The sequence below is a fragment of the Acomys russatus genome, chromosome 10 (genome assembly GCF_903995435.1).
Source record: "Acomys russatus chromosome 10, mAcoRus1.1, whole genome shotgun sequence".
Classification (NCBI taxonomy): Eukaryota; Metazoa; Chordata; class Mammalia; order Rodentia; family Muridae; genus Acomys; species Acomys russatus.
In genome coordinates this window covers 56,929,146-56,956,711 of record NC_067146.1, presented here as the reverse complement: position 1 = coordinate 56,956,711, position 27,566 = coordinate 56,929,146, and the positions used below count along the sequence as shown (strand labels likewise).

Genomic DNA, 27,566 nt, shown 5'->3' with positions numbered 1-27,566 from the left:
ACCCCAACTAAGACACTGCATGGTAAGGATTCTTGCTACAGACTCTCAACACAAATTTACCCTGAATACCTCTTATCACTTGCACTGCCTTTACCAGATCAAATACATAGCTCTGAACTGTTGTGGATTCTTTGGTTTCTTTAAAAACTCAGTTATGTTATATAAACATGTTTTTGTTTTAACCCCAGGTGTGGGATATGGGGGCTGCTTCAGTTTGTTCATAGCCGTTGACAGCCTCTTGAGAGGGTGCATTGTCTTTGCCAACAAGAAACTGCCTCCTGTGGAGGCATGGTCTTTGCCAGTTGAAAAAATATGAGGGTTCAGGGAGAGAGAGAGGAAGGAGGGCTGTGGGCAGAATGCTTGGAGGAGCAAGAGAAGACTGCTGTTGTGTTTGCTCCATCACCACATCCTGATGGTGGAGATTGGTAACACCTCAAAGATCCTGCAGGCAGGCCCTAAGCAGCAGGAAGCTGCCAAAGAGAACTCTGTCTCTTCTCCCCATTAACCATCTGTCTCTCCTACCTGCTGTTAAGGTGTTGGAAGGGATTTGGGTGGAGAAGGGAGGAGGAGAGAAAAGAAAGCAAAATAGAAATAGATTAAAAATTATGCCTGCACTGAATTATCACAGTGAGTCTCATGTCTTGATCCCTACCTGCTGTCCAGTCTCTAAATGCAGTAAGGCCACATGACAATTATAACAGGGTGCTTGCTGACACCTCCCAGAGAAAAATTCAAAGCCCTTATAGCGGTCTAAACTGTCTTAGAATACAACTATATTAGAGATAGTAGTTTTTCTAATTAAAAAAATTACATTTCAAAACTTATGTGTGTTGTGTACACTCCATGGGCCATAGGGTATAAGTGGAGGTCAAAGGACAATCTGTGGGAGTTGGTTCTCCCCTTTACCACATGATTCCTGCAGATGGAATTGAGGGCACCAGGCTTAGGAACAAATGTCTTTACCTGCAGAACACCTCGCTGGCCTAATTAATCATTTTTAATTGGTGTATGTTCATTGTACATGATTATGGGTATCATAAAGGCATTTTCTTCAAGTGTATTTTTATCATGGGCACTTCCATGCATTCTTCCTTTCTCCCTTCTCCCCAGCTTATCCGTTCTTTCCCCCAGACAGTCTTGCTTCTACATACATGTCATGTGTCTATGACATATATGTATATGGTATTTTAGGTATCAATATAAAACCCATGGTCCACAAATTCAAACTAATTTGAATTCAGCCAGTTGGAAGTTGTTACCTGTTCATAATCTGCGGTAGCTGGAACACAGGCTGGGAGCAAGCCCCAGGTACTCCGGTCTCTCCTACCAAATGAACCCAGAAGCAAAATTGCAAATACAACTTTAAGGCTAGGCTGTGGCGCAGGCCTTTAATCCATGCCTTTGGCAGAGGGGCAGCGGGGCAAGGCAGAGGCAGAGGGGCAGACACAGAGAGGCAGACGCAGAGAGGCAGAGAGGTATCTGAGTTCCAGGACAGCCAGGACTACATAGAGAACCCTGTCTAGAAAATCCAAACCAACCAAATAGTCCTTTACATTTCAGTTTTAAAGCTAAACAAAACAAAAAATCCCAGAATGGAGGGAAATTACTCCTGGCATATTTAACAGTGCTCAAGAGTAAGGGTGTTGTTTAAGGCCTACTGAGGGCCCCGAACCTGAGCCCATGTGCAGGGCTGGGGGCCCGAGGCTATCTCGGTCCTACAGAAGGGCCGCGGCTCTCTTATCTCTGCAGAGAGGTTGAACTTCTGGCTTGCGCCATGAGCTCTATGCTACAACCGTTTTCGGTCTTTGCACTCGATTGGGAGAGAAATTTTCTGTAATAGACCCAAACCCGACTCTGCCCAGATCTTCACACTGGTCGAGCCCAATGCCAAGCTCAGATCCAGAGAGCAAGACAGAGGAGCCTGGGAATTATCTAGAAGCTTAAGCAAGTGAGAGTGGGCGGGGTGCACCTGTGCCTAAAAATCTGCACCTCTTCGAATCCCGCCCCCAACAAGGGTTCCGCCTCCAGACCTCTCCCCTCCCTGGCTCCTCGGTCCCGCCCTCATTCCCAAGCCCTGGGCAATGGGCAACATGGCTGGATCCCAACACTTTTGTCCTAGCTCCGAGATTTCGGCCCTGCCCCTCCACGCTTCATTGGCTTATTTCAGTCCTGGACTCAAAGAACTCCGCCCTCATACCTCCCGCTACACTCCCCGTGGCGCCTAGCGACCCTCGGCCCAGCTTTCCAGGCGCCCAGGCGCGCGTCTCTGACGTAAGGCGCCCTCCGAGTGACGCACTAGCCCCGCCCCGGCTTCAAGCCCCGCCCAGGCTGTGGCTGTTCCCCGCCTCTCGCGTCCTCAGTTGCATCGCCCCGAGCTGAGGCGGCGTTTTCCGAGCTCGCTGCGGTTTAGGTTCCCTTCCTGTGCGACCGCGAGAGGCTGTGCAGCCCCGGCGCCCGGGGGCAATGGTGCGGCGGAGCGCGCGGACGAGGGCGGCCCTGAGGCGGGCATGAAGGAGGATGGAAGGGCAGGACGAGGTGTCGGCGCGGGAGCAGCACTTCCACAGCCAAGTGCGAGAGTCCACGGTGCGTGGCCGGGCGGTTCCCCTGGTCCTGCGCCGCGCGGTGGAACCGGGAGCCGCAGCGCAGACCAGCAGGGTCCCATAGCACGGTCCCCGATTCCCCCCTACCCCCCACCCACGCCGGCCTTCCAGCGCCCCACCGGGTCTGCTGCAGACCCGCGTCACTTAACGCCTTCTGTCACCTGCGACCTGGTCACCTGCTCCCCATCTCCTCACCTATGTCCCTTTTCTGTCACCCCACTGCCCTCTCTTCTTGTAGGTCTCCCTCGCGCCACCAGCGCTCCCTCCTCTCCTCACCTATGTCCCCTCCCTTCACCTGCACTTCCTGTCCCCCTCCCGTCATCTTTATCCCTCTTCCTATTACCTGTGGTCCTCTTACCGCTGAGCCCCTCGGGTCATCTGTGTCCTCTCCCGTCTCCTGCGTTCCCTTTTATCATCTCTCTCAGCCTCTAGTCACCTGTGTCCACCTGTCACCTGCGCTCCATTCCTCTTCCATCACTTGGCGGCTATTCCCATCACCTGCCCCCTCCTCCTGTCACCTGTCTCCCAATCACCTACACTTAGCTCATTTCTCCTGTACCCTTCCCACGTGTTCACGCAACTCACCTGCTTCTTTATCACCTGCTTCGCCATCTTCACCTTCTCCTTCACCTGCGCCCATCCGCCCATCCCGTATCTCCTGCTGACTCTCAGGGTGTAGGGAGCTGCCTTTTCTCTTCTAGCCTTGCATGGCACATGGGCTGAGCTGCTTGTGGCTCAGGTTAGGTGGTGCAGACAGTGCCTGGCTTCCCAAACATCCAGCCGTGCAGTGGCTCTGGCCTCCCACCCACATCCCTCCCTCTACTCCCCCTAGCCAGGACAGAGTTAAAAACTTCCAGAGGGTGGAAGACAGGTCTCTCCTGGGAAGGGTGAGAGCAGAAGCTGTGAAGCAGTCGCTCTGGAAGGGATGGACCAGCTTCATCCTGCACTTTCTAGCAGGCCAGGAAGCCAGCTTGGCTCCCTAAGGTTTCCTTTGATGAGCATGTTTCGGGATACCCTACACTATTATAAATGGATTTATTTGTGTCCCCATAACTCTGTAAAGTATGTCTAAGTTCCGTATTTGCATCCACCTCCCTTCTAGCTCACTTTCTCTGTTCAGTCACGCTCTTGATTTGAGTCAAACAGCTTGTGGTTCAGAGAAGTCCCGTTTGTGCACTTACTGATTTTGAAAATTAAGAATTGGCTTGCCAAATCACACTGGAGTAAAAGGAGATGCATAAATCTGAGCTGACAGTTTGGTATACAGTATATTTGGTTTTATTTTTATTACTTCTTTGAGTATTACATACAATCTATTTTGAGCATATTCACCCCTCCCCAACTCCTCCCAGACCTCTCCCCACCTACTCAACTTTGTGACATTTTCCCCCCTTGAGACAGGGTTTCTCTGTATAAGATGAGCCCTGGTGGTTCTGGACTTGCTTTGTAGACCATGCTGGCCTTGAACTCAGAGAGATCTGCCTGACTCTGCCTCCTGAGTGCTGGGATTAAAGGCATGTGTCACCATGACCTGCTACTTTGTGACATTAAAAAAGAAAAACCCATTTTAATCACATTTGTGCTCTGCTTATACTCTTGACTGTGTGGTCATTCATTGGAACATGACTGAGCTATCAGTCGTCAATAACTCCTCAGATAGAGGTGGGACTACATGGCTACCTCCCCTCTCCATGCTGAGAGTTTCTGTCTGGGTTTTGTGTGTGTTGTCACACCACTGTCAGTTCATTTGTACAAGTGCCCTGTTGTAGCTGGAAAACACTGCTTCCTTATGGTCATCCACTCCCTCTTTACAATCCTTCGCCCCCCTCTTACACAATTATTTTAAGCCTTAGGAAGACGGGGAATGATACAGAATTCCTGCTTAGGGCTGAGCATTCATTCTGTAGTCTCTTATTCTCTGCACCTTGACCAGTTGTGGGTCTCTGTTAACTGCCATCTACACAAAGCATCTCTGATGAAGGTGGAACAATGCCCTAGTCTGTGGGTCTAACAGTAAGTCATTAGGAGTTAGTTTAGTGTGATGCCCACTGAGCAGAGTAATAATAGTAGGTTCTCTCTAGACCTATGGCCTGTCCACCCACAGCTTCCTGTCTCCAGTAACAGCCTGGTATGGGGTTCCTTTTGTGGCTTGGACCTAAAAGCCAATCAGAAAGTAGTTGGTTATTCCCACCTTATGCCACTAGGAAGGAATCTATAATTGTAGGTATGTCCTAAGTGCATTTCTTACTAAACATAATTGACTGATGGTTTCAGATGCAGAAATAGAATTTAGCTACCATGCCAGAGGCCCACCTTTCTATCAACAGCTGTAACTTATCTCCTTTAAGAGTAACTGCTGCTTGACACCTAAGGCTGTAGGGTAATTTTTGTTTCATTTAAACATATTGTTTATTTTATACATATGACTGTTTTGTCTGTACTTATATCCGTATACCATGTATTTGCCTGATGCCCATGGAGGCCAGAAGAGGGCATCAGATCTTTGGAACTGGAGTTACAAGGAGTTGTGAGTTGTTATGTGGCTACTGGTAACTGAATCTGTGTCCTCTACCATTGAATTACAATGTCAGCCCAGGGAAGTGACAGCTTCACTCATTCCTCTGTGCCTGGTGGACCTGATGGTGGACATTTGTTAGTTCCTGAAAGTTCTGTCAGGTGGATCTGCTCTGGCACACTCATGAGTCTGAGACATAGCTGGCACAGCAGCACAAGTGTGCCGTTTAAGTTCTGGGAGCTGTTTTTGGGAAATCCTAGTGAGCACAGGTAGATGTGTCGTAACGCCTGGTAATATGCTGGAGTACCTGTTTTGCGAAATTTGTAAGTATTACTTCTTGTTTGTGGTGTGGGTGGATATCTAGTTTCAGCAACATGTATTATTTTGCTCATTGAATTGTCATTGTGCTTTGTGAAAGCTCTGTATTACATGGTTATATTTCTAGCATTCCTATTCCGTTCCATTGGCCAATACTGCACTCCTACTATACATTCTTGATTACTTATGCTTTATTTTTACTTTACAAAAGTCCTTTGATTGTATTCTTTCTTTCCAGATTGTGATGCTTATTCTGGCTTTTGTCTCTCCACATAAACTTTAGAATCAGTTTGTTTATATCTACAAAGTAACTTGCTTAGGTTTTGATTTGAGATTGCATTTAGTTTGTAAATCACATAGGAAGAACTTACATTTTTCTGCTCATGAACATGGATTGTCTTCCATTAATTACAATTATTTTTAGATTTCTTTCATCAGAGTATTATAGTTTTTCTTATGGATCTTTTAAATGTATTTTGTTAGATTTCCACATATTTTGTTAATGTTTATTCTTTTTTTTTCTCCATTTTCCTTTTTGGCATGGTTGTGTAAATGGTGTGTGGTTTTATCTTCAAATTTCACTTGTCCTTGGGCTGGTGGTACACACTTTTAATCCCAGCATTTCACAGGTAGAGACAGGCAGATCTATGGCATTTCAAGGCTACCTTGTTTTATATGATGAGGCTAGTCAGAGCTTTATATTGAGATCCTGCCTCAAAACAAAAAGAAGCAACAACAACAAAACTGATAGCAAAACAAAACAAAAATTTCAATTGTCCTTTGCTGGCATATAGGAAAGTGGTTGACGTCAGTGATATGACCTTTGCTCTTGCTATAATTATGTATTAGGCTCTAGGTTTTTCTGTAAATTCAGTTTTTTCTTTCTGTATAGATAATACAGATGTCTGTGTACAAAGGCAATTTTACTTATTAATTGAAATCATTTTTCTTGTTTTCTTGCACTAAACAGGATTACTAGCAGTGTGTTAAAGAATGCCTTAAAGAGGCTTTGCATTTCTCATTACTAAGTCTGTTAGTTTCTGGTACTTCATAGACAGCTATTCTTTAACAGTAGAGGAAGGCCTCTAATCTTAGGATGTTTTAAAATTCACATTTTCTCTAATTTATTTGGTTTAGGTTTATTTCTTTTATGATAAATTAATGTCTCCTATCTAAAGTAGTGTTTTATTTATAATTTTAAAATGATTTATTTATTTTTACTTCTGTGCATTGGTGTGCTGCCTGTATGTATGTCTATGAGGAAATTAGATCCCCTGGAACTATAGGCACAGGCAGTTGTGAGCTGCCATGTGGGTGCTGGGAGTTGAACCCGGGTCTTCTGAAAGAGCAGCCAGTGCCTGTAATCACTGAGCCATCTCTCCAGTTCCAAGTTAATACATTTTAATTTAAGGGATTTCACACGTGATCCCTTCATTGTCCATCAAGGTCACTGAAGTTCAGGATTTCTGGAGACAGCTTTTTCTCAAAGAATAACTGCTTAATTCAGTTGTTCTTTCAGCCCATAATTCGTTTATCTCCCCATGCATTAAAGACAGACATATTCACGAAAAATTCAAAGTTCTCCACTGTAGAATCTTTGGTATCAATTTCTTCAAAACTTACTCTACAATTTAGGAACCATTTAGTGTAGACATCCCATGTCCCTAAGAATGAATTTAGATTATATTGATTCCTATCACATTCAGAACACTGTGGATCAGTATTCAGGTTATGCCAGTGTTACACTGAAGCATCTATTCATAAGTATCTTCAGCTCTGACCTCATTCATATTCAAGGCAAGCCTTTTTTGATATTCAGTTGTTCATCTCCTTTCCAGGGCTTTCTGTCCTCTGTCCAGTAGCTTCTTTCTTACTCTTCGCTTGTTAGATATTGACATTTCTATTCTTTGGGAATTTCCAAACTTATGAATTGTCTTCTTTCAATTTGATATCACATTCATCAGAATCAGGACGTATTCTTTCCTCATCTTCTGTTAATGGATCTTCAGTAGGAGAAGCAGGGCCATCATTATCTGAATACTTTCATCTCCGTTAAGATTTTCCTTTTCTACATCTTCATAAGCATGAAATTGCTTCAAGGATACTTCAGTATTTCAGGATGGTTAAAAAATTTTATCTTGCTAGCCTGCACACGCCAGAACCATGTGCACCACCCCCTCCTCCTTTACCATGCCAAAAAGCTGTCTTATTTATCTCTATCATCCAAGTAAGAGAGTATCTTGGCACTTTGCTTTTTTGGTATATGATGATTCATCACAGTTATTTCTTCCTTTGGGTTATATCATTTTTTAAATAAAGTGCTCTAGTGGGCCTTTTTCATTGTGTGAGAGAGCCAGAGTCTCATACAGTCTAGGTCAGCCTTGAAATCTCCTTGTGTAACTGAAGGTGAACTTGAACTTCTGGCCCTTCTACTTCTGTTTCTCAAGTGCTGAGAATATAGTTGAATACCATCATTCATGGTTGAAAATGTTTTACAATCACAAATATTTAGCGGATATTAATTATACCAACAATTGGATTTTATTAAGACATTTCTATGTACCCATATGTCTGGATTTGATTTTTGTCTACTTACTTCTCCCTTTTGTTCTCTTATACACCTCCTGGTCCTTTTACCTTCCCTAATATTCCCTCTTCTACTTTTAGGTCTTTAATAAAGTCAGTTTCCACTTATGAAAGAAAGCATGTAATTCTTCTGTCTCTTCTTTCTTGTCTGTCATCACTTAACCTGAGTTCCTCTATTCCCATCCATTTCCATGCAAATAACATAGCTTCATCCTCCTTTACAGCTGAATGATTCTTCAGTGTGTGTGTGTGTGTGTGTGTGTGTGTGTGTGTGTGTGTATGTATGTGTATATATATATATATATTTTTTTTTTTTTCTTGATTCAGTCATCTGTCAACAGACATTTAGGCTATTGTGAAAGGTACTGTAACAAACACAGGAATACAGATTTCACTTTCTTTGAGCATATACCGAGGAGCTGGGTCATATGTGGGTCTGTTTTTAGTTTTTTTTTTTTTTTTCATAGTGGCTGTACTGATTCACATGCTTTCCAGTGTGTATAAAGGTTCCTTATTATCTACATTTTCATCAGCATTTTGGATAACAGCCATTTTGGTTGAGATGAAATGGAGCCTCAGTGGAATCTTGATTTCCATTCCCTGATAGCTAAGGCTGTTGAACATGTAAAAATATATTCATTGGCCATTTGTGTTTCTCCTCCTCCTCCTCCTCTTCTTCATGAGAAGTATTTCTTATTGATTGGATTATTTGTTCTTTTGCTGTTAAAGTTTGAGTTAAAACATTGTGGTTATTAATTTTTTCAACTCTGGGCTGACACTTCACACTGTTGTTTCCTTTGCTTTTATTAAAGACCTAAAAGTAGAAGTAGGGAAAGGTAAAAGGACCAGGAGGCGTATAAGAGAACAAAAGAAGGGAGAAGTAAGTAGACACAATCAAATCCAGAAGCCTTTTAGTTTGGTGTAATTTCATTTGTCAGTTCTTGCTTTTATTTCTTGAGCTATTGGAGTCCTACCAGGCAGCGATTTCTCTGTGCTTCCCTCTAGTAGTTTCACCTTACATTAAAAACTTTGATCTATTTTTTAGTTGATATTTTTGGTAGGGTGAGAGATAGGGATCTAGTTTCAACCTTCTCCATGTGGGCATTCAGTTTCCCCAGTACCATTTGTATAAGAAGATGCCTTTTCTTCACTGTCTATTTTTGGAACATTTGTTAAGAATCATATAGTTATAGTGCATAGTTTATTTCTTGGTTCATTATTCCATTGGTTTACATGTCTGCTTTTATTCTGTATGCATGCTGATTTTGTTAGTATGGTGCAGTAGTGTATTTTGAAGTAAAAAATGGTGGTACCTTCAATCAAACTTTTTTTTTTTAACTTAGGATTGTTTTGTATATTTGGGGTTTTATGACTCCAAATAATATTTTGGTTGCTTTTTATATTAAACTTAAGCCATTGAAGACTAGGTCCCTCAGTTCAAATCAAGAGTAAAAGCATATGGCTTCCAAGGCTTGGCTTGCCTTCGTTACAGGCTAGGCATCACTGAGAAGTGCTGTGGGTTTCTCTGGGAGGGATTTCCTCAGAGCTTTGTCATCTCCTATCAGCTGTGTCTTACCGTCAGTGCTGAGTTGCTGGAATACTTCTTTTTTGTAGGGATTTGCTGGTGCTGCTGCTCATGGAGTGCAGGGAGATTAGCAGGTATCATTGCAGCTTGCGTGCAGCTCACTCATCCTTGAGGTTCTCAGGGAAAGACGTGCTCATTTAGAGGAGAGCCTGTGTGCATCCACCTTGGGAAACCACACTGTAGTCTGTTCCTTGGTTTCTGTCCCGGTCTTTTGTGGGTATATTTTTGTATTTATGGCTGGTAGCTTTTAGTCCATGTGAGTGGCTCTTAGGTTTTTGTAATTTGTAGCTTTACCTGTACTCCTAAATGTATCGCTTCCCCTTGGTTTCCTTCCCTGCATTCTGGCTCCTAGGGCCTTTTGTTCATTAACGTTCATTATTTATTATCTACTTCTGTATGCACTCCCTGGAATTTCTGGAATTACTGTCTTTCACTTTTAAATGTCATTTAAAAAATCCTAAACATCTTTGGTGCAAACTTATTTAGGGGGGAATGTTGAAGGTCTATTTTAGTTTAAAGTTTAAAAAAATTTTTTATTTGAGCATTTTAAACAAGCATACAATGTATTTTGATCCTATTCATCCTGCACTCGTTCCCCTAACTTCTCCCAGATCCATTCCTAGCCTCCTGCCCTTCTCCCTTCCTCCTTTCCTCTTCTCCTCTCCCCTTTATTCTTTCTTCCCTTCCCTTCCCCTGCCCTCCCCTCCTCTCCCCATCAAGTCCAGTTTGTGCTGCCCATATACTTCTGAGTATGGGGCCATTCACTGGCGTGTGGTTGACCTACCCTCTACCAGTGGCATAGCCTTAAAGAAAACTGACTCCCACCCTCAGAAGACTTTAGCGGTCAGTAGCTCCTTAGTGAAGGATAGAGGCTTGTGAGCCCCTCTGCACTCTATGCTGGAATCAGGTTGACTGACTTGATCTTATGCAGCTCTTGTTCAGACAACCCAAACTACTCAGGCGCTTTCTGGGGCTGGAGGCTAAGCCTGAGGAAATGACAGAGCCATGAAGAACTTGTGGATTGAGAATGTGAGGGTGCGGTCTTAGGAGTCAGAGGAGCACAGCTGGTAAAGCCTGAGGAAAAGGGAAGGCATCAGAGAAGGGAGGACACTGCTCACAGAGGTTGATGCGTAGAGGTTGGGGAACGTTAGGACCTGCAGTTTGGCTGTTGGGTTCTCACCTCACTGCCTGAGGCCTTTAAGCTACCCAGTGGGTATGAAGTCAGATCGTGATTAGAAGAGCAGAGAAAGTCCTGTGAAGTACACTTTACTATGTTGAAGAATTTGATTGGAGGTTGGAGGGGTGCAGGAAGAGAAGGGGAGAAGTAGATTAGGAGAAGGGAGAAAGGAAGGTATCTGGGCAGTTAGGATATCAGGTGGCTGAAATTTCCTGGGGACTTGAGCTGCTTCATCTCAGTATTGTAGAATCAAGCATCATATTTTACATCATGATCAGGCCTCAGGTGTCGGGAGTTCTAGCCTGGGTGTGTCTGGAACTTTAAAGGCCTAACTTTAAAGGCCTAATCTCACTTTGTTCCTTGCATGCTTCTTTTTTATTTGTTCTCTCCTTCCATTTTCTATATAGAATTTTGATTTGATAAGTTGCTAACAATTTCAAGGGAATAAAAGGCAACAAAAGAGGTAATTTATGTCCGCATCTAGACAAACCTACTTACCCAGCAACTGAACTCAGATATCTGTGTTCCTCTTCCGCCTTTTCCTTCTCTAAGACTGAGGACGCCAAAAGTGTGTTCAGCGATGCTTGGTGCACATTTAGGAAGTATCCGCAGCAGGGCCTGCCAGACACACAACCTGTCAAGGTGTCATATAAGGAAGACGTGGGGGTCTGACGTAGGATTAATGGAGCTGCCATCTTCCTCCTCCTCCCCTCCCTTAGGTCTGCTCCTTTCTCTTTCCATCTCATCACAGAGTCTACTTCAGCCAGTCTTTTGTCTCTGCTCTTTCAGAAATCAACTCTTGTCAAAGTTGCAATGACTTCGGTGGTGCCTAATCTCGTTGTCGGCTGCACCCCAGTCATTATGGTCCTTCTCCTCTGCTCTTTTCCTCCCCTACCAGCTTATTCCCCACTTCTCGATTCAGAAAGATTTTCTGTCAGTTCTTCAGCTTTGCGGTCATTTCAGCATTACCCCATTTCCCTCCTCTCTTTTTATGACTGCTGGATTACCCATTCTACCTTCTGTAACTTTTCTCACCTTAAAAAAAAAAAAAAAAAGCCTCCTTTAAAAAAACAAAAGCCTCCTGACTTGGAATTCCTCTTCACAATTCCTTTGTTTTGTTGTAGCACCAGAGAACTCTGCTTGCCTTTCTCTTTAACCAGGCTTTTATCTCCTTTACTTCAGAGAAAACAACTCTTGTCAAGGTTGCAGTGACTTCCATGGCACCAAATCCTGTTGTCAATACTCTGTCCTCATCTTGCTTGGGCTGTCAGCAGTATTTGACACAGCTGCAAATTCCCTTTTCCTTCATGGGGTTCAGGAAACGTGCAGGCCATCGGTGCCCTGCCCTTGGTAACTGCTTGTCTGGCAGCCTCTGCGCTGATGCTGAACACCTGCGAGCAGACCTACCTTCCCTGCTTGCCTCAGGACAGTGTGTCATCTGCTGGTTGTTGTGTATTTCGTAACTCGTAGTCTAGCCTTTCCCTCTGAGCAGCATAGATGTGTGTACAGACTACTCACTCAGCTTTCCACTGTTTGTAGGGTATATCTCAAGCTCAGCAGGGCTCGTTCCTCCTCCCAACCATTCCTTTTGCAATCTTCCTTGACTTAAGACAACTCAGTCTTTCCAGTTTCTCAGGACTAGAACTTTGTGTTTATTTTTGCAAGTCCTAGCAGGCCTGCTTTCAAAACACCTACAACTCAGTCATTTAATGCCACACGCCATAGATCTGAGTGACCTCTCTCTCTCTCTCTCTCTCTCTCTCTCTCTCTCTCTCTCTTTCTCTTTCCCTCTCTCTCTCTCTACACACACACACACACACACACACACACACACACACACACACACACACACACACACACAGAGACAGTCTCTGTCTCCTTTCCTCTCTCCTTCCTTCCTAGCAATTGGGATGAGTTTCTTCACTGAATCTGATCATGTCACCTCTCTGTTCAGAATCTTATATGGGTTCCCATCTCCCTCAAGGTCGGAGCCAGCTTGTTAGTTATCATTTGTAAGTACCAGCACCTGGAATCCTCTGTGCCCTGGACTCCTATCAATCCTTGTGTTTCATCTCTTATTTTTCTCTTTTGTTTGAACACACCAGAGCCACCTTGTCTCAGGCTCATGACATTACTATGATTTCTGCATCACACACTGCTGGTCTTGCTCCTCTTGTCCTACCATTCTTCCTCAGATGACATTCTCGTGAGATGAACCCCTTCTGCTAATGGTACTACCTATTTTCTTTCTTCCTTTCCTTTCTTTTCTTTCTTTCTTTCTTTCTTTCTTTTTTTTTTTTTTTTTTTAGACAGGGTTTTTCTGTGTAGCCTTGGCTGTTTGGACTCACTTTGTAGACCAGGCTGGCCTCGAACTCACACCTTTGTGCTGGGATTATAGGCATGCTCCACTGCACCTGGCTAGTACTCCCTATTTTCTTAGGCCCATACTAACCATCCTTAAACATAAATTTAATGATCTGTTACCTATTTATATTTATTGTTCCTTTTCGCTCTGGCATGTGAATGTCACAAGGGCACACCTTTGCTCACTAGTGCCCCCAGTGTTAGAATGGATTCCTGGATGTACTGAGTCCCACAGTAAAGAACAGCTAAGTGAATCACTCAGGGATCTCTGTTAGTCATCTGACATCCTACTTTAACCCTGTGATTCACCGCCAAGTTACTCTTCCCTTGCTTGTGGAGCCTGACCTCCATTGCATTGTAGAGCACTATTTCTTTATGTTTCTTTGCCAACATTTAGTTTTCCTTTTGACCTATTTTCTGTGCTCCAGAGGATTTCAGGAGAAGGTTGTAACTCTAGTCTTGAGGCTTCCAGAACAGGTGTTAGGATTATCTTCCATTATTCTCCACATGTATTATGAGGATGTTGACACGCAGTTCATAGTGTTCCTCTCCATTTTCAGTGTTGTTTTCTACGTGGTGTCACTACAGGGGCGACTACCACCCAGGTCCAAAGTCTTTGTTATCTACGTCCACCAACTCATCCAGAGAGGTTCAAGCTCAGGGCAACCCCTAGATTTCAGCACTTTGAAAGTCTTCTAGTTTCTTTCCCACATGCTTTAAAAGCTCGAGGAGGCTTTGTTTTTAGCATTTGGTCTTTGATGAATATGCTGTTTCTTGACCTTTTCTGTTTACCCATTTATTGTCCCCGCTTTGATAAAAATAAAGTATAATGTAAACATATGACCTGAGTAAAAATGGACAAAAGACCTGAGTGGACATTTTTCAAAAGAAGATATACAAATGGACAGCAGGTGTATGAAAATGTACTTAGCATCCTTTGCCATAGAGAAATGGGAAGCAAGACTCGACTCATACCTTATGGAGTGGCTGCTTCAAAGGACAATAGAGAAGTTCTGTTGAGGATATAGAAAAAGGGAAGCCTTGTGTACCACTGGCACCAAAACAGCATGGTGTGCCCCTCATAATGCAAAGCAGATAAGCCAAGTGGTTCATCTCTTCCACTCTGGATCCACATTCAAAGAAAATGAATTGGTTTATAAGAGGCACTGTGCTCAGGGCTCACCATGTCAGGTCATAGAGACAACTGTTGGGTGTGCCAATAGAAGAATGTGTAAAGAAACTGGTGATCCTTACGTGTACCATTCAGCCTTAAGGAAATTGTGCCATTTGGGACAACAAGGGATAATCTGGGGATATTTTGCCAAGTGAAGTCCGCATGCATAGGAAAACAAGTACTGAATAATCTCATCTGTACATGGGATCTAAACAATTCAGCTCATAGAAGTAGAGAGTAGAAAAATAGTTGTGAGAAGAGAAAGGGGACTGCAGGTTCATGTGTGGCCAGTGGATGCCAAAGTTCTTAAGCGTGCGGTTAGTAGGCCTGCTGTGTGACCTAGTGATGTGGTGAAGAGCAGTGCCCTCCCTGTATGTTAAAATCCTTGAGAGTATATTCTAAGTTCTAGTCAATAAAGATGGTAAGCCAATGAGTTCCTTCCGCTATTGATTAGCATAGTGGAGAGGACACTGCCATTGTGGGGAGCAGAACCTCTCTACATAGCAATTCTGTGCAGTTTTTATTAAACAAAGTAAATGGAATTTACCTTTAAGACTTATACCAGGGTAGAGTAAAGAAATTTCATTTTGATATCTGGTATATTTATTGAACAGTTGTTTTTAATCCACGTTGATGTGTGATGTGTTGAATCTGTCTGGGTGTGGTACCATTACACCCTCTGCATGAGTGAAGCTCTTACTATGCTTTGCTTTTCAGGAGGGCACATGTGTTCACCATTTTCACAATAGTTGAAGCTGGCTTGGCTCTTTACACTGCCATATGGCTTTGGAAAACATTGTATCAAGTTACGAAAAGAGGAACTCCAATGAGCTTTCTCACCAAAACAGTATTAAACTCGTATACTTGACCAGTTCACATATTAATATTTTTTTTTAGCAAAATGTTATGTTGGCTCTGTTGCTTAACAATTAAACTGTATTATACAACCCAACTATCCTATACAGGAGGGAAAAAGGGTTAAAGGGAAACAAGAATAAACCTTCCGGTATCAGTTCCATGGGACGGATCCCTAGGTGTCTCTGGGCCTGCGTGCTAGTCCTTTCCCTGATTCAGGGCCCTCCTGGTCCAAACCTGAACCTGTAGTCTTCTACTCTCCTCTCCACCCATGTCTCTCTCTAGGGGTGCAATGGCCGGGCTCCCTCGGGCTCCCTCCTCCCATCGAAAAGTTCGATTAGGAACACAATAGCCAGGGATAGAGGTGAGAACATCCTATTGAGACTCTAGGTGAGAAAAATATAGGGAATAGGGAAGTAAGTGGATCCAGAGGGTCCTAGAAACCTACAAGAGGAACATTATGATGGGTGGATCTGAGCCCAGGGGTTCTGCTTGATCAAAGGCACCAACCAAGGACAAAACATGCAACCATCATCAAACCCCTACCCAGATCTAACCAAGGGACAGAACATTCTCCATAGTTAAGTGGAGACTGGGGACTGACTTTCACAGGATCTCTGGTGCCCCATATTTGGCCATGTCCCTTTGTTGGGGAGGCCCAATGGCACTCGGAAGAAGGATAGCAGACTACCAAGAAGAGACTTGATACCCTAGCACCATATTCAGGGGGAGGAGGTCCCCCTTGGTCACAGTCATAGGGAAGGGGGATTAGGGTGAAAGTGGGAGGGAGGGAGGAATGGGAGGATGTATGGGATGGGATAGAAAATGAGATGTAATATGAATTATTTTATCTTTCAATAAAAATGTGTTAAAAAAAAAAAAAAAAGAAAAAGAAACACAATAGCCAGGCTGGAGTCCTCCGTCTGGTTCCTGAACTCTGGACCCAGGATGGCTCCTCTCAGTCTATCCCAGTGTCCATCTCAGTGGGGTATCTGTGGTGTTTCCAAGGGGCAAAGCTAGTCAAGACTGCTTTCACCTGGGACAAAGCCTGCCATCCTTCCACAATGTCATATTCGTGAGATGTCCAGAAGTTTTACCTTTCAATAGTTTAGATCCTTCATTTCCTTTAGATACCAAAGATGTATCTTTTGTTAGCTATAAAAATAACAGACAAAATGTAAATGACCTGCTGAATTTCTTCCTTTCAGATATGTTTTCTTCTTTTTGCCGTTCTCTACATTGTTTCCTACTTCATCATTACAAGATACAAGAGGAAATCAGGCAAGTAGAAACAGTCTTGTTACAGCTTTCATCAGAGCTGGGTGTCTAGGGTGGTGTATGGGTTCCACCCACACGCTGCAGCCATGCTGACTATGCTGGTGGTTGAAGTAAACAGTTGCCTGGTAGGGAGAGCACCAAAAATAACCCCGAGGGACCGCCTGCTCAGGGTCACCCTCCTAGGCCAGAGTCCTTGCTTACTACATTCTCATGTCCAACTAAGAATAGTGCTGGCTATTTAGTACCTGGGAGATCCCGGAGTTTATGGGGTGTTTGGTTCCTTGTGGCTGGCTCTAACTGAGTGTCCTATTCATCCCATCCCGCCTCCTTCATTTTCTCACTACAGAATCGTCTTGTCCGTCCTTCCTTCCTTCCTTCCTTCCTTCCTTCCTTCCTTCCTTCCTTCCTTCTTCCCCCTCTCCCCTCTCTTTTAAAAGATGTATTTATTTACTTATGTTTGTTTTGTGTGCTGTGAGTGTTTTGTCTGCATGTGTATTTGTATACTGTATGCATGCCACATGTCTGTAGAGGCCAGAAGACAGTATTGGATTCCCAGGAACTGGAGTTCCATTAATTGCTGGGAATCAAACCTTGGACTTCGTGTTTTTAAGAACTGAGCCATCTCTCCAGCCTCTGTTTTCCTTCTCTAAAGAAATGTAGAATTTCCAGTATCCATAATTATACTGGTATTCAATTACATAAAATCCTTGTATTATTTCATTTAGTCCTGAGTTAATCAGAGGGTTTTTCATATCTTTTTTTTTTTAATGGACTGATCAATTCACACATTTTTGGCTTAGTGTTTTATATGTACTCTATCCTGCCTTACTGCCTTCTGCTCATTCTCAGCTATTGTCTTTGAAATCATGTGTGATGTTGGGCTCATAGTTGATGCTGTATGATCCTTAAGGGTTCTACGTATTAAGGATTCTTTGATATAATATCATCAGTTTAAAACTCATCAAACTCAAGAGAATAAAGGAGCAGCTCTTGTTGTAGTATGCTGCTTTAGAGCCACCTGGCTGTAAACTGCTAAACATGTGAAGATTTGCAGATTCAAGACAGTACCTCAGTTATTTTAACGATACTCAGTCACATGGCTTCATAGATTACACACATAGAAGAAAGGAGAGGATGTGATTGGAAAACATCAATGCATTCTTTAAAGGAAAGTTAAGGGTGATGCACGGAAAAATGTAGACTTAGATGATCTTTAGTTTAATCTAGTAGTTTCAGGGAATGAGAAAGACTGTGGCCCTTGCTGATGGACTAGAATGGACATGGGTAAGGAGACAGGGAACCTTTCCTCCAGACATGGTGATGGACTAGGTGTGGGAAAGCAGGATGAAGATTAACCATGAATGTGATTCTGTGGTGTCTTTGACGGTGAAGTCTGTAATTCAGGATGGACACTGCAAAGGATCACCCAAACACATCACTGACTGAGGCAGGTGAGTCCAGAGACTCAAGGAGAACCTTTCAGGGCAGGAGACAGATGAGAAACTAGATGGACTGGGAGGGTTTGCAATATTTGTGTATTTACACAGTCTTTTTGGCTGGCAAGTTTATGAGCGAGGACAAAAGACATGGTGTCTAGGAGGCCAAAGAGAGGATAGGGAGTGAGGAAAGTATCCAAATGAAGTCTTCCTGCTACTTAAGAAGGTATAGAAAATGATATTTTTTCTGTCTGTAACTTGGACAGTGCTTTTAAATTGAGGAGATGCTGTCCAAAGTAGTTTAGAGTGGTTTAAGAAAATCTTATTTCCTTTGCTAATAAAAATTCAAATGAAAGAAAAGCCATTAAGTTCTATTTTATATTAGAAATGTCTGTTGGCCATTAGCAGCCAGAACATTTCACTCATGAGCAGCTTATCCTGACTTATGCTGTATTTCACAATGGTTCTGTGGTTCTAAGTTTTCTTTTCTTGAGACTAGATATGTGTAAAATTTTAATTTATATGTGCCAGTTAATCAGCATTTTTCAGAAAATCACAACTCACTTATTAGTTATAACCACTCTACATGTTATAATGAAATTTACATTTGGGTCTTTGCTAAGGTCAACAAAATGCTCCTTGAAAGTCTTTGCCATTCAGTAATTAAATTTTAAAACTGTATTTTTGGCATATTTTTAGATAAATTCATGAAACATTTCTGGAGATAAAATAGTAACACTATAAACATTTTTGCAGATGAACAAGAAGATGAGGATGCTGTAGTCAACAGGATATCGTATGTACTCTAAAACTTAATTGTTCTGTTTATAGTTTTGACATTAAAGTCTGAAGGAAATAATTGCCTGAAGTACTTATTCTTGTTAATCACAATCTTAAAAAGCACATGTAAGCAAATACACATGGTTAATTTGGAACTGATTGTCTCTTGCTAAAATATGTTTATTCAAACTGAATGGCACATGGCTGTAATGGTAAGGGGGAAGAGTTCAAGGCTAGCCTTAGCTACATAGTATGTAAGACCAGTTTAGGCTACATGAGACTATAGTCCCTTTCCTGCCAAGTGCTTATTTAAAGAAATGGCACATTTCATCTTCAGGAGAGTTAATGAGGAAAAGGGTTTAAAGGAGGAACAGTTGTAAAGAAAGACCTAGTTTGGCATAGTGGGCAAAGGCTTGTAGTCTCAGCACTGTAGAGGTGGAGGCAAGAGGATTGAGAGTTTGAGGACAGCCTGGCTAGACAGCAAAACCCTGGAAACAGGGAAAACAGTCAAGCTGTCAGTTGTTTGCTCTGTGTCCTGGCCACATAGACTTTTGGTCAGAGTGACATATTTGCCTGCTGAGAGCACATAGGGGCCGATTGCCTGACTGTAGGTCCCTGATGTGTGATGGGGAGATATGATAGAGAAGTACTTTAATTTTTGAAGTATCAAACTGAATGGCAAAGAGTTACGATTGTTCTACTATATTTTGCCTATTAAAATGTGAAATCTGGGACTGGAGAGATGACTCAGTAATTAAGAGCACAGACTGCACTTGCAGAGGACCAGGGTTTAGTTCCCACCACCCACATGGTGGCTCTCAACCACCCCTAACTCCATTTTCAGGATAGCCAACAGGGTGACAAGGTCTCCGTGAGAGTGTCGATGTCACCATGGATAATGAGGGTGTCTATGCCAAAGGGAGCCTGCCACGAGTGTTGTGCTCAGTTGGGGATGTGTGAGTGTAAGGACAGTTCAGTCCAGAATGGGGAGCTACCCGACAGGAAGATATGTATAGAACCGGATCAGTATATAGGAACTTGGTTCCCTGTACAGTGGGGATGCTTGATTAAAGTCAGTAGGAACCAAAAACCAATTGAAAAAGAGAAAACAAAAATGACTACTGAGAAAAAACCAAAACAAACAAACAAAAACTCAGTACTGAGCCATCGGTGTGGAGTTGGGATTGTGTCAGCATGAACACTATGAGTAGCAGAACTGCAGTATAAAAGTGAGTGTGGCCTTGTGTTTGTACACGCAGAGTGCACACTGTGCTCCCCAGCCTTGTCTGCCTCCTGAGGCTGTCTCCCAGTAGCGAGACTCGATATAATGCCCAGGTAGTGTTTAAATAGAATGTTCTATTAGGTAGAACCAGGACTCTTAAAGGCTACTAGAAGGGCTGGATAGGGAAAGGCCCAGGTTAAATTTGTAGTTTGCTTGTACAGAATATAAGAATGTAAGACTTATTGGGATATTGTAAAGGAAACAGTTCTTTAAGGATCCTCATACCAAATTGAGGACGTCAAAGTAAATTATTCTAAAGGAGTTGAAGGCACTGCAGATAGTAAGATGACATGAGTCCATCCTGATAGTAACTAGTAGATGAGTAGGTTGGAAGTATGGCAAGAGTAGGTTTCTCTTGTAATCTCAAACTTACCTTACCATAAAATACTAACTGAAAGGAAGAGCATCTTAAGAGTAGAACGTCCTGGTGGTCCCTGCCTTTCCCTGGGAACAAGAAGACAGGGTCAGTAGAGAGACAGCAACTCTAAGTCACCTGTGGGCTGCAGAAAAAAAATCATAGAGCAGCAACTTGTGATATTCCTGCCTTGTGGACACCAAAATACACCAGCCTAAGATTGAATTCCTCCCTTCCCCGTGCAGCACATCATGAGACACCAGCCTCTCAGTTGCCTTTGACTCCTCTCTCATGATTCTTGTTAGGAGCTATGTTGGCTCTGTGTTCAGAGTCTGACTTGTCTTACCATTGTTCCTTCAGTTTTCCTTGCTGATTTTATTTTTGTAGTGCTTATCACCGTTAATATATTATGCAGTTACCTATTTATATTTTATTGTTTATTGTCTGATGCTCTTGTAGAATTAAGTGATCCTTCACTTAGAAGCCCTGTGAAGGCAAAAATGAACATCTTGTTTACTATTCTAACATGCCAGGTACAGTGCTGGCTCAGAATCAAGTGTTGGTAAATAGCTGTTTAGTGAGTGAGCATCACAAGAGACTCCCTGGATCAGTCTGTGGTCTGCCCATTATGGGCCCTTCAGGTGGTAATACATTCCGATGCTTCCACTGCTTAAGAACCACTGATCAGAGTGAGCACTTGGAGGCTGAGTTCACAAAGCTCACCTTTATTGATTAGCCAGAAAAGACCGCGACAGTTACTTTTCTCATCACTGTGACACAATACCAGTCAGAAGCTAATAAAGGAGGACAGGTTTGTTTTTACAGTTTCACAGGCTGCAGAGTGGCAGTGTATGTCACTGTTTTGTTGCTTGCAAATGGACCAGAAAACAGAGCAGGCATACAGGCTAGAACCAGAGATGGGTGAAACCTAGTGACCTATTTATGCCAGCCAGGCCACACTTCATGGAGGCATAGCAGTTTTCAAATGGTGCCACAAATTGTGGAATGTGTCCTCAAAACATAAGCCTGTGGGGACACTTTAGAGTCAAACCAAAACACTTCGGATGAAAAGTTGGTATGTTTCAGTTAGAAAGGAGGGAGTACTGAAGAAGTTGTAGAAGAATTTCAAGAAAGAAGTGGTGACACTCAGAGGAAGGATAGCAGGTTACCAAGAAGAGACTTGATACCCTATGAGCATATACAGGGGGATGAGGTCCCCCTCAGTCACAGTCATAGGGGAGGGGAGTAAGGGGAAAATGGGAGGGAGGGAGGAATGGGAGGATACAAGGGATGGGATAACATTGAGATGTAATAGGAATAAATTAATAAAATATATTAAAAAAAAAAAAGAAGTGCTTATCCACTTGAAATCTCCAAGGTCCCACTTTCGAGGCCCAGCTCTTGTTTGCTTCTGGAAGTGTGTGGCAGGCCTGTTGAAGTAATTTAAGATGGCCTCACTCCATTTGCCGTCACTTTTTGAAGCTATTTTACACTGTGACTTGTTGATGATGACTTTCTGAGCTGCTGGTGACATTTAGCATCCAAGTGAGCTCTGCACTTCCTCCTGCTTAAGGAGATAGTCACAAATTGCACATAGTCAAGAAAATATTTTGTTTTACTGCTATCATAATCACAAAGGTACAATATTCTGCATATATGATATTTTTACTACTCTGTTTTGGAAGGTGACGTTTCCAAATGTTTTATGACTCTTCAAGCAATGTCTCTTCTATACTGTGCAGCTTTGGGCCGTATTTTAAAGGACCTTTTGTCAGTACTAGCTTTACCACATGAGCCTTTTATATGTGGTGGCTTTTTGTGAGCAGCAGAAGTGGCTTTGTGCTCTCTGGGTAGATGTATCACAGTAATAAAGTATGGGGCAGAGCCTCCATAGCTGTTGAAAAGCAGCAATATAGTAATGTTGACCAAATATGCTGGGTTTTCTGGGCCACTTGGGACTTGCTGATTTATCTCTAAACAAATGAACTTCTTTTGTCAGGTCATGGGTTTCTAGTATTGCGTTTGGAAGTTATGTTGCCCTGGTGTGTGGTCAGAGTATTATGTGAGCTAAGAGGAAATAGGAGCTGATTTTACTAAGAGGAACAAGAAGGTAGGAATTGAGGGACTCATGACAGGCAAGTGACATTTGAAGTCTGTCTTGCTGTTCAGGTGCATTTGTCATGTGGAGTGTTGTAGGGACACTCTAAAGTGAGGGAGCAAACAACCTTTAGGCACAGGCCTGGAACCCATGAGATCCATTTGAGGGTTAGGAGGTAGATGGGGGAGTAAATGTAAGGTGAAATGTATCCTGCTGAGGGGCCTAGAGTGTTGGGAGAGCAGTGCAGGCCCTAGGATGGTGAGCATTTGGATTTGGCCTTGACTATGCCATTGACAGGGGTGATGATAATCAGGATGGTGGACCTCTGTGGGCTGGAGCTGGCTGTCCAGCTGAACAGCTTTTCTGAGTACATGCCCGTCATCTTCTGGGTCAGTTTATGATGCTCTGTGTCTGAGCTGAGTTTTGTTTGCAGTGCTCCATAGTTGGTTTTGATTTAATGAGCCCAGGGGTTTCCAGGGAACCTGTGCCTGTGTGGGAATGCACATTTGCTGTTTGTTTGCCACAGGATGGCACTGAGTGCAGGGTTACTTGATTAATGCCTGGGCATTTACTATGGCTTAAAAAGAAATTTCTTGCATTTGTTTTTACATTCTTTCAATATTATATAAAGCATGATGGATACTCAAGTTTTATCTTTAATGCTAAGTAAGTTTTCTTTGCCATTACTGCTGCTATGTCTTCTGCCTCCCTACTTTCTTTCCTCCTCCCTTTCCTTCCCACTTCCCTCTTCTCTCTTTTTTTCTCCTCTTCCATCCCCTTCCCTCCCCCCTCCTCTTTCTCTGTCTTCCCACCTTCTTCCTTTTCTTAGACAGATTCTCACTATGTTGACCTGGCTGGCTTGGCACTTTATGTAAACTAGGCTGGTCTTGAACTCACAGAAATCTACATCTCTCTGCCTTGGCATTTATTTACTTATTTTTAATCTTTCTCAAAATTAGGTGTTTGTTATAAAAATTTTTAAACTTTCCAGAAATGTGTAACTGAGAAGTGAAAGTCCCTCCTGATTGCAGTCTGTCCTGTGGGTTGTTATAAATGATATAGATTATGAAATAACACGTTTCCTGATAATATGTCAGCACTTCTTGGTGCCAATAGAGAGTACACTTTGTATTTATTGTCAATATTTCTTCAGTTTCTTTTGTTGGCTTAATTTATTTTAGATTCTTTTTAGTATATTGAAGCTTATTATTTAAGAAGTATTGAAGTAGTATTTGAAATATTGATTAGTATTATAGTATTATTTACTACTACTCTGCTATTTACTAACTATAATTTAACTATGTTTAAAGAGACACAGGGGCTGGCGAGATGGCTCAATGTGTCAAGGTATTTGCCATGTGAGCTCGGAGACCTGAGTTCAACATTGGAATCTTGTGTAAAGGTAGAAGGAGAAAAAAAGATTCCACATAGTTGCCCTTTGACCTTACACATATGCCATAGTACCCCCTTTCTCCCCTGGCATCATACATGCACGTCCAGATAGTAATGATAATTTCTTAAGCGTGTAGCACTGTCTTCAGTATATAGATCTTTCAGGACTACATTTAGGGATTTGGCGTGGCTGCTCTTTCTGGATTCAGCTGCGTGTCTGTGATGGGATTCTCATTAATACTGTGACGCTGCTTTCATGCTCATCACTTCCCAGCCCCCCAGTGATGATGCCTCTTCTGTCTTGCAGGTTGTTCCTGAGCACCTTCACTCTAGCGGTTTCAGCTGGTGCTGTTTTGCTTTTACCGTTCTCAATCATCAGCAATGAGATCCTGCTTGCCTTTCCGCAGAACTACTATATTCAGTGGCTAAATGGCTCCTTGATCCACGGTTAGTATATATTACTTAATAGAATCATCACTAATGCTTCAAGGTTTTTTGTTTTGTTTTTGTTTATTTTTTATTGCACTGTATGTCATAGGGTTTTCTTAGTTTCCTTCACAATTTATAACATCTTCCAGTAAACTATTGTCTTGTTAGGGTTTCTATTGCTGTGATAAAACACCATGACCAAAAGCAACTTGGGAAGGAAAGGGTTTATTTCAGCTTTGTGCTTCCATATGAACTATGGTTCATCACTGAGGGAAGTCAGGGCAGGAACTTGAAGGCAGGAGCTGATGTAGAGGCCATGGAGGGGTGCTGCCTACTGGCTTGCTTCTCAAAGCTTGCTTAGCCCTGCTTTCTTATACACCCCAGACCACCTGCTTAGGGGTGTCAGAAATAGTGTGTCACACTATACCCCCAGCTGGCCTGGACGTCACTAGGCCAGCCTTGAACTCACGGCAGGTCTCGTGTTTCAGCCTTTTGAGTGTGGGATTATAGACGTGAGCTACTAGCCTGGGCATTTCCTGTGATTTTGATTCATTTAAATATCTTAGGAAAAGACTCTTTGGTTCATCTGGTTATGTCAGAGGACCTCAGTCTCTCCTGACGACCTGATGGAGCAGAGCCCTCAGTGCTATTTTGTTGTCTTGCCATTTTAAAACATGATTGATGATGTAGCTGGGTATGGTGGCACACACCTTAATCCCAGCACTGGAAGACAGAGGCATACAGATCTCTGTGAGTTCCACCTCATGTAGGACTACACAGTGAGACCATTTTGAAAAGGAAAAAAAAAAAAAAAGCTGACAGTATAGATCATAGGGTCTCTTCCTTGAAGTAAGATAGGTTTGTAGTGCAGCTGCAGCTCATCTGTTTTCCAGCAGACTCGGGGAATGTCTGTCCTCAGGTCCTTTCTCTCTCTTTTTTTTTTTTAAAGTTTTCTTTTTTATTTAATTAATTTAGTCAGATTACAACTCAATTGTTATCCCATCACTTGTATCCTCCCATTCCTCCCCTAAGTAGAATAGTTAGGCTTGCTTTTAGGAGTAGATCTAACAGAAAGTACCTGTGTCTTAACAGTCACTTCATATGTGATAGCTGTTGTGTGTGTGTGCCTGACTGTTCTCTCTGCTAGGACAGTGACAGTCACTTCGTATGTGATAGCTGTTGTGTGTGTGTGCCCGACTGTTCTCTCTGCTAGGACAGTGTAGGCTGGATTGTTAGCTTTCTTATTACTTTCCGTGTCCATACCATTTCTATTTTCTTAGTATTAATTTTTGGGGCCAGTGCTGTTAATTATATCATTACTTACTGGATTGTTAGTATCAAACTAATTTTATTATATTTATATAACTTGATAGTTACATGGAAGGTTAGATACATTGTTTACAAACACGAAAGGCAGATAAAATTGGAACACCTCACTGTGAGTATTTTTGTATGGACACAAATAATTCCCCTCATCCCAGTGAAGAGATGCTTTATAATAGTGAAGACAGGCTGTGAAACAATATCTTGAGCATTAGTCAGCAACAAGTATTTACTATTTTTTTAAGTTAAGTAATTTTAGATTTTTTTCATTTATGAGCCTTCCTTTGAGTTAATGGTAAAATGTCTTCCTTTAACAAAAATTATCTGACTTGCCATTTGACTTAGAAAAAGTTGTATCTGCTGGGTGGTGGTGGCACATGCCTTGAATCCCAGCACTCGAGGCAGAGGCAGGTGGATCTCTGAGTTTGAGACCAGCCTGGTCTACACAGAGAATCCCTGTCTTCTAGCATTGCCATTCCTGCTGCTGGCGGCTGGGGAGGCTGTGGAATAGAGCTGCTTTTTCAGTTGTTGTGGTGGTGTTTGTGTGGAAGCCTCTAGAGAGCGACAGTGAGTGTGAAGTGACCATGGGCCCATGTAGTTGTGAACCAGCAAACTGCCGGCTAGGAGGACCATTCTGTGTGACGCAGGAGCAAGCTTTATGCCTTCTCTTCTTGGGAAGGTTCAGGAGGCTTTGTTGCAGAGAAGATGACTCTGGGCCGGCTGTAACTCTAGAATGAGCAGGAATACCAAAGCGTACAAAGTAGAAAAAGACCTCAGCTCTTTTTAAGTACATGCATGCACCATGGCTTTATAGCGCGTGTACCTTGAATCTTTTGAGCACTGAATCTGTGCTGATGATCTTTCTGCTCTTCATATTCTTTGAAAACATTTTAGTGCCTGTATGTTCACCTAGCAGTCTTCAGAGGTTACCTTGTTGCTTTCAGGAGTGAGACCACTTATTCTCCAGTGACTTCCAACTGACATGAGATGGGGCTGAGTATCCCCAGGTACCAGGCAGCTTTCTCTCCTCTGTAGACGTTTACACTGTCCCCTGTTGGGTATCCAGGGGAATTTCATAGTGACTTTTGAATTTCTCATAGTTTACGTAGATAATTATAATGGGAATTATTAGGCTAATAAATATCATTGCCAAACTATTTTCTGGAAGTATGTGCTTATATTCTTCTGACAGATGGTGCAGGTGCCTTTGTTTCTAACACAAACCCAGCAGCATCAGATACTGATATCTTTGTTGCTAAGAAATAGTTTTATGATTATCATTAGAAAGATTAGTGATCTTTCATTTTAGTTCATCTGTGCACATATAGTACATATATACTTTGTCATACCCTTTTCATTTTCTGATTTGTATTTTTCTGTTGAACTATGTGGTCTCTTTATATGTAGAACTAAACCTCTATCTAATGCTTATTTATAGTTGCTATTTTGATTTTTAATTTTGTGTATGTTTTGGGGATATGGAATTTTATATTTTGTATTGACTGCTCCTTTTCTTTCTTTGGTTTCTCTAATTGTTTTTCTATGTAGAAAATTCTCTTCCACCATGAATGTAACAAACACTGTCTTCTTGTCTTCAGCTTTGTTTGTGCCTGACTGTTTTTGTAACCCTCTGGAGTCCTCAGAGTAGTTTTGTACCTCACCCTCCAAAGCTCCCGAGCCTAGTAACACCGGCTTACTAGCTCTCTCTCTAGTATCTTTAATATGCTACCTTTTTATTTTGGAAGTTATCCCATGAGGGTCTGTTTCTTGGCTTTGGAGTCATCTAGACCTAGCTTTGCATTTCAGCTCTGTGTTTTACTCTTAGTAGCCCTGAGCAACTATTTATTTTATTTTTTTTCCTTTGAGACAGGGTTTCTCTGTGTAGTAGCCTTGGTGTCCTGTACTCACTTTGTAGACTAGGCTGGCCTCGAACTCACAGAGATCTGCTGGCTTCTGCCTCCCAAGTGCTGGGATTAAAGGTTTACGCCACTGCACCCCAGCAAATTGTTTAAATGCTTT

General features: G+C 42.5%; 1 protein-coding gene across 1 annotated transcript in view; it reads left to right on the top strand.

Annotated features, from left to right (window-relative positions):
- Nucleotides 1-2,365: 2,365 nt before the first annotated feature.
- Lmbr1 (limb development membrane protein 1) overlaps nt 2,366-27,566 on the top strand; it is a 110,872-nt gene continuing 85,671 nt past the window's right edge. The window contains 4 exon segments of the mRNA XM_051152225.1: nt 2,366-2,583; nt 16,383-16,455; nt 18,645-18,684; nt 24,103-24,242. Coding sequence (XP_051008182.1) covers nt 2,518-2,583; nt 16,383-16,455; nt 18,645-18,684; nt 24,103-24,242 — 319 coding nt within the window. The 5' untranslated portion in view covers nt 2,366-2,517.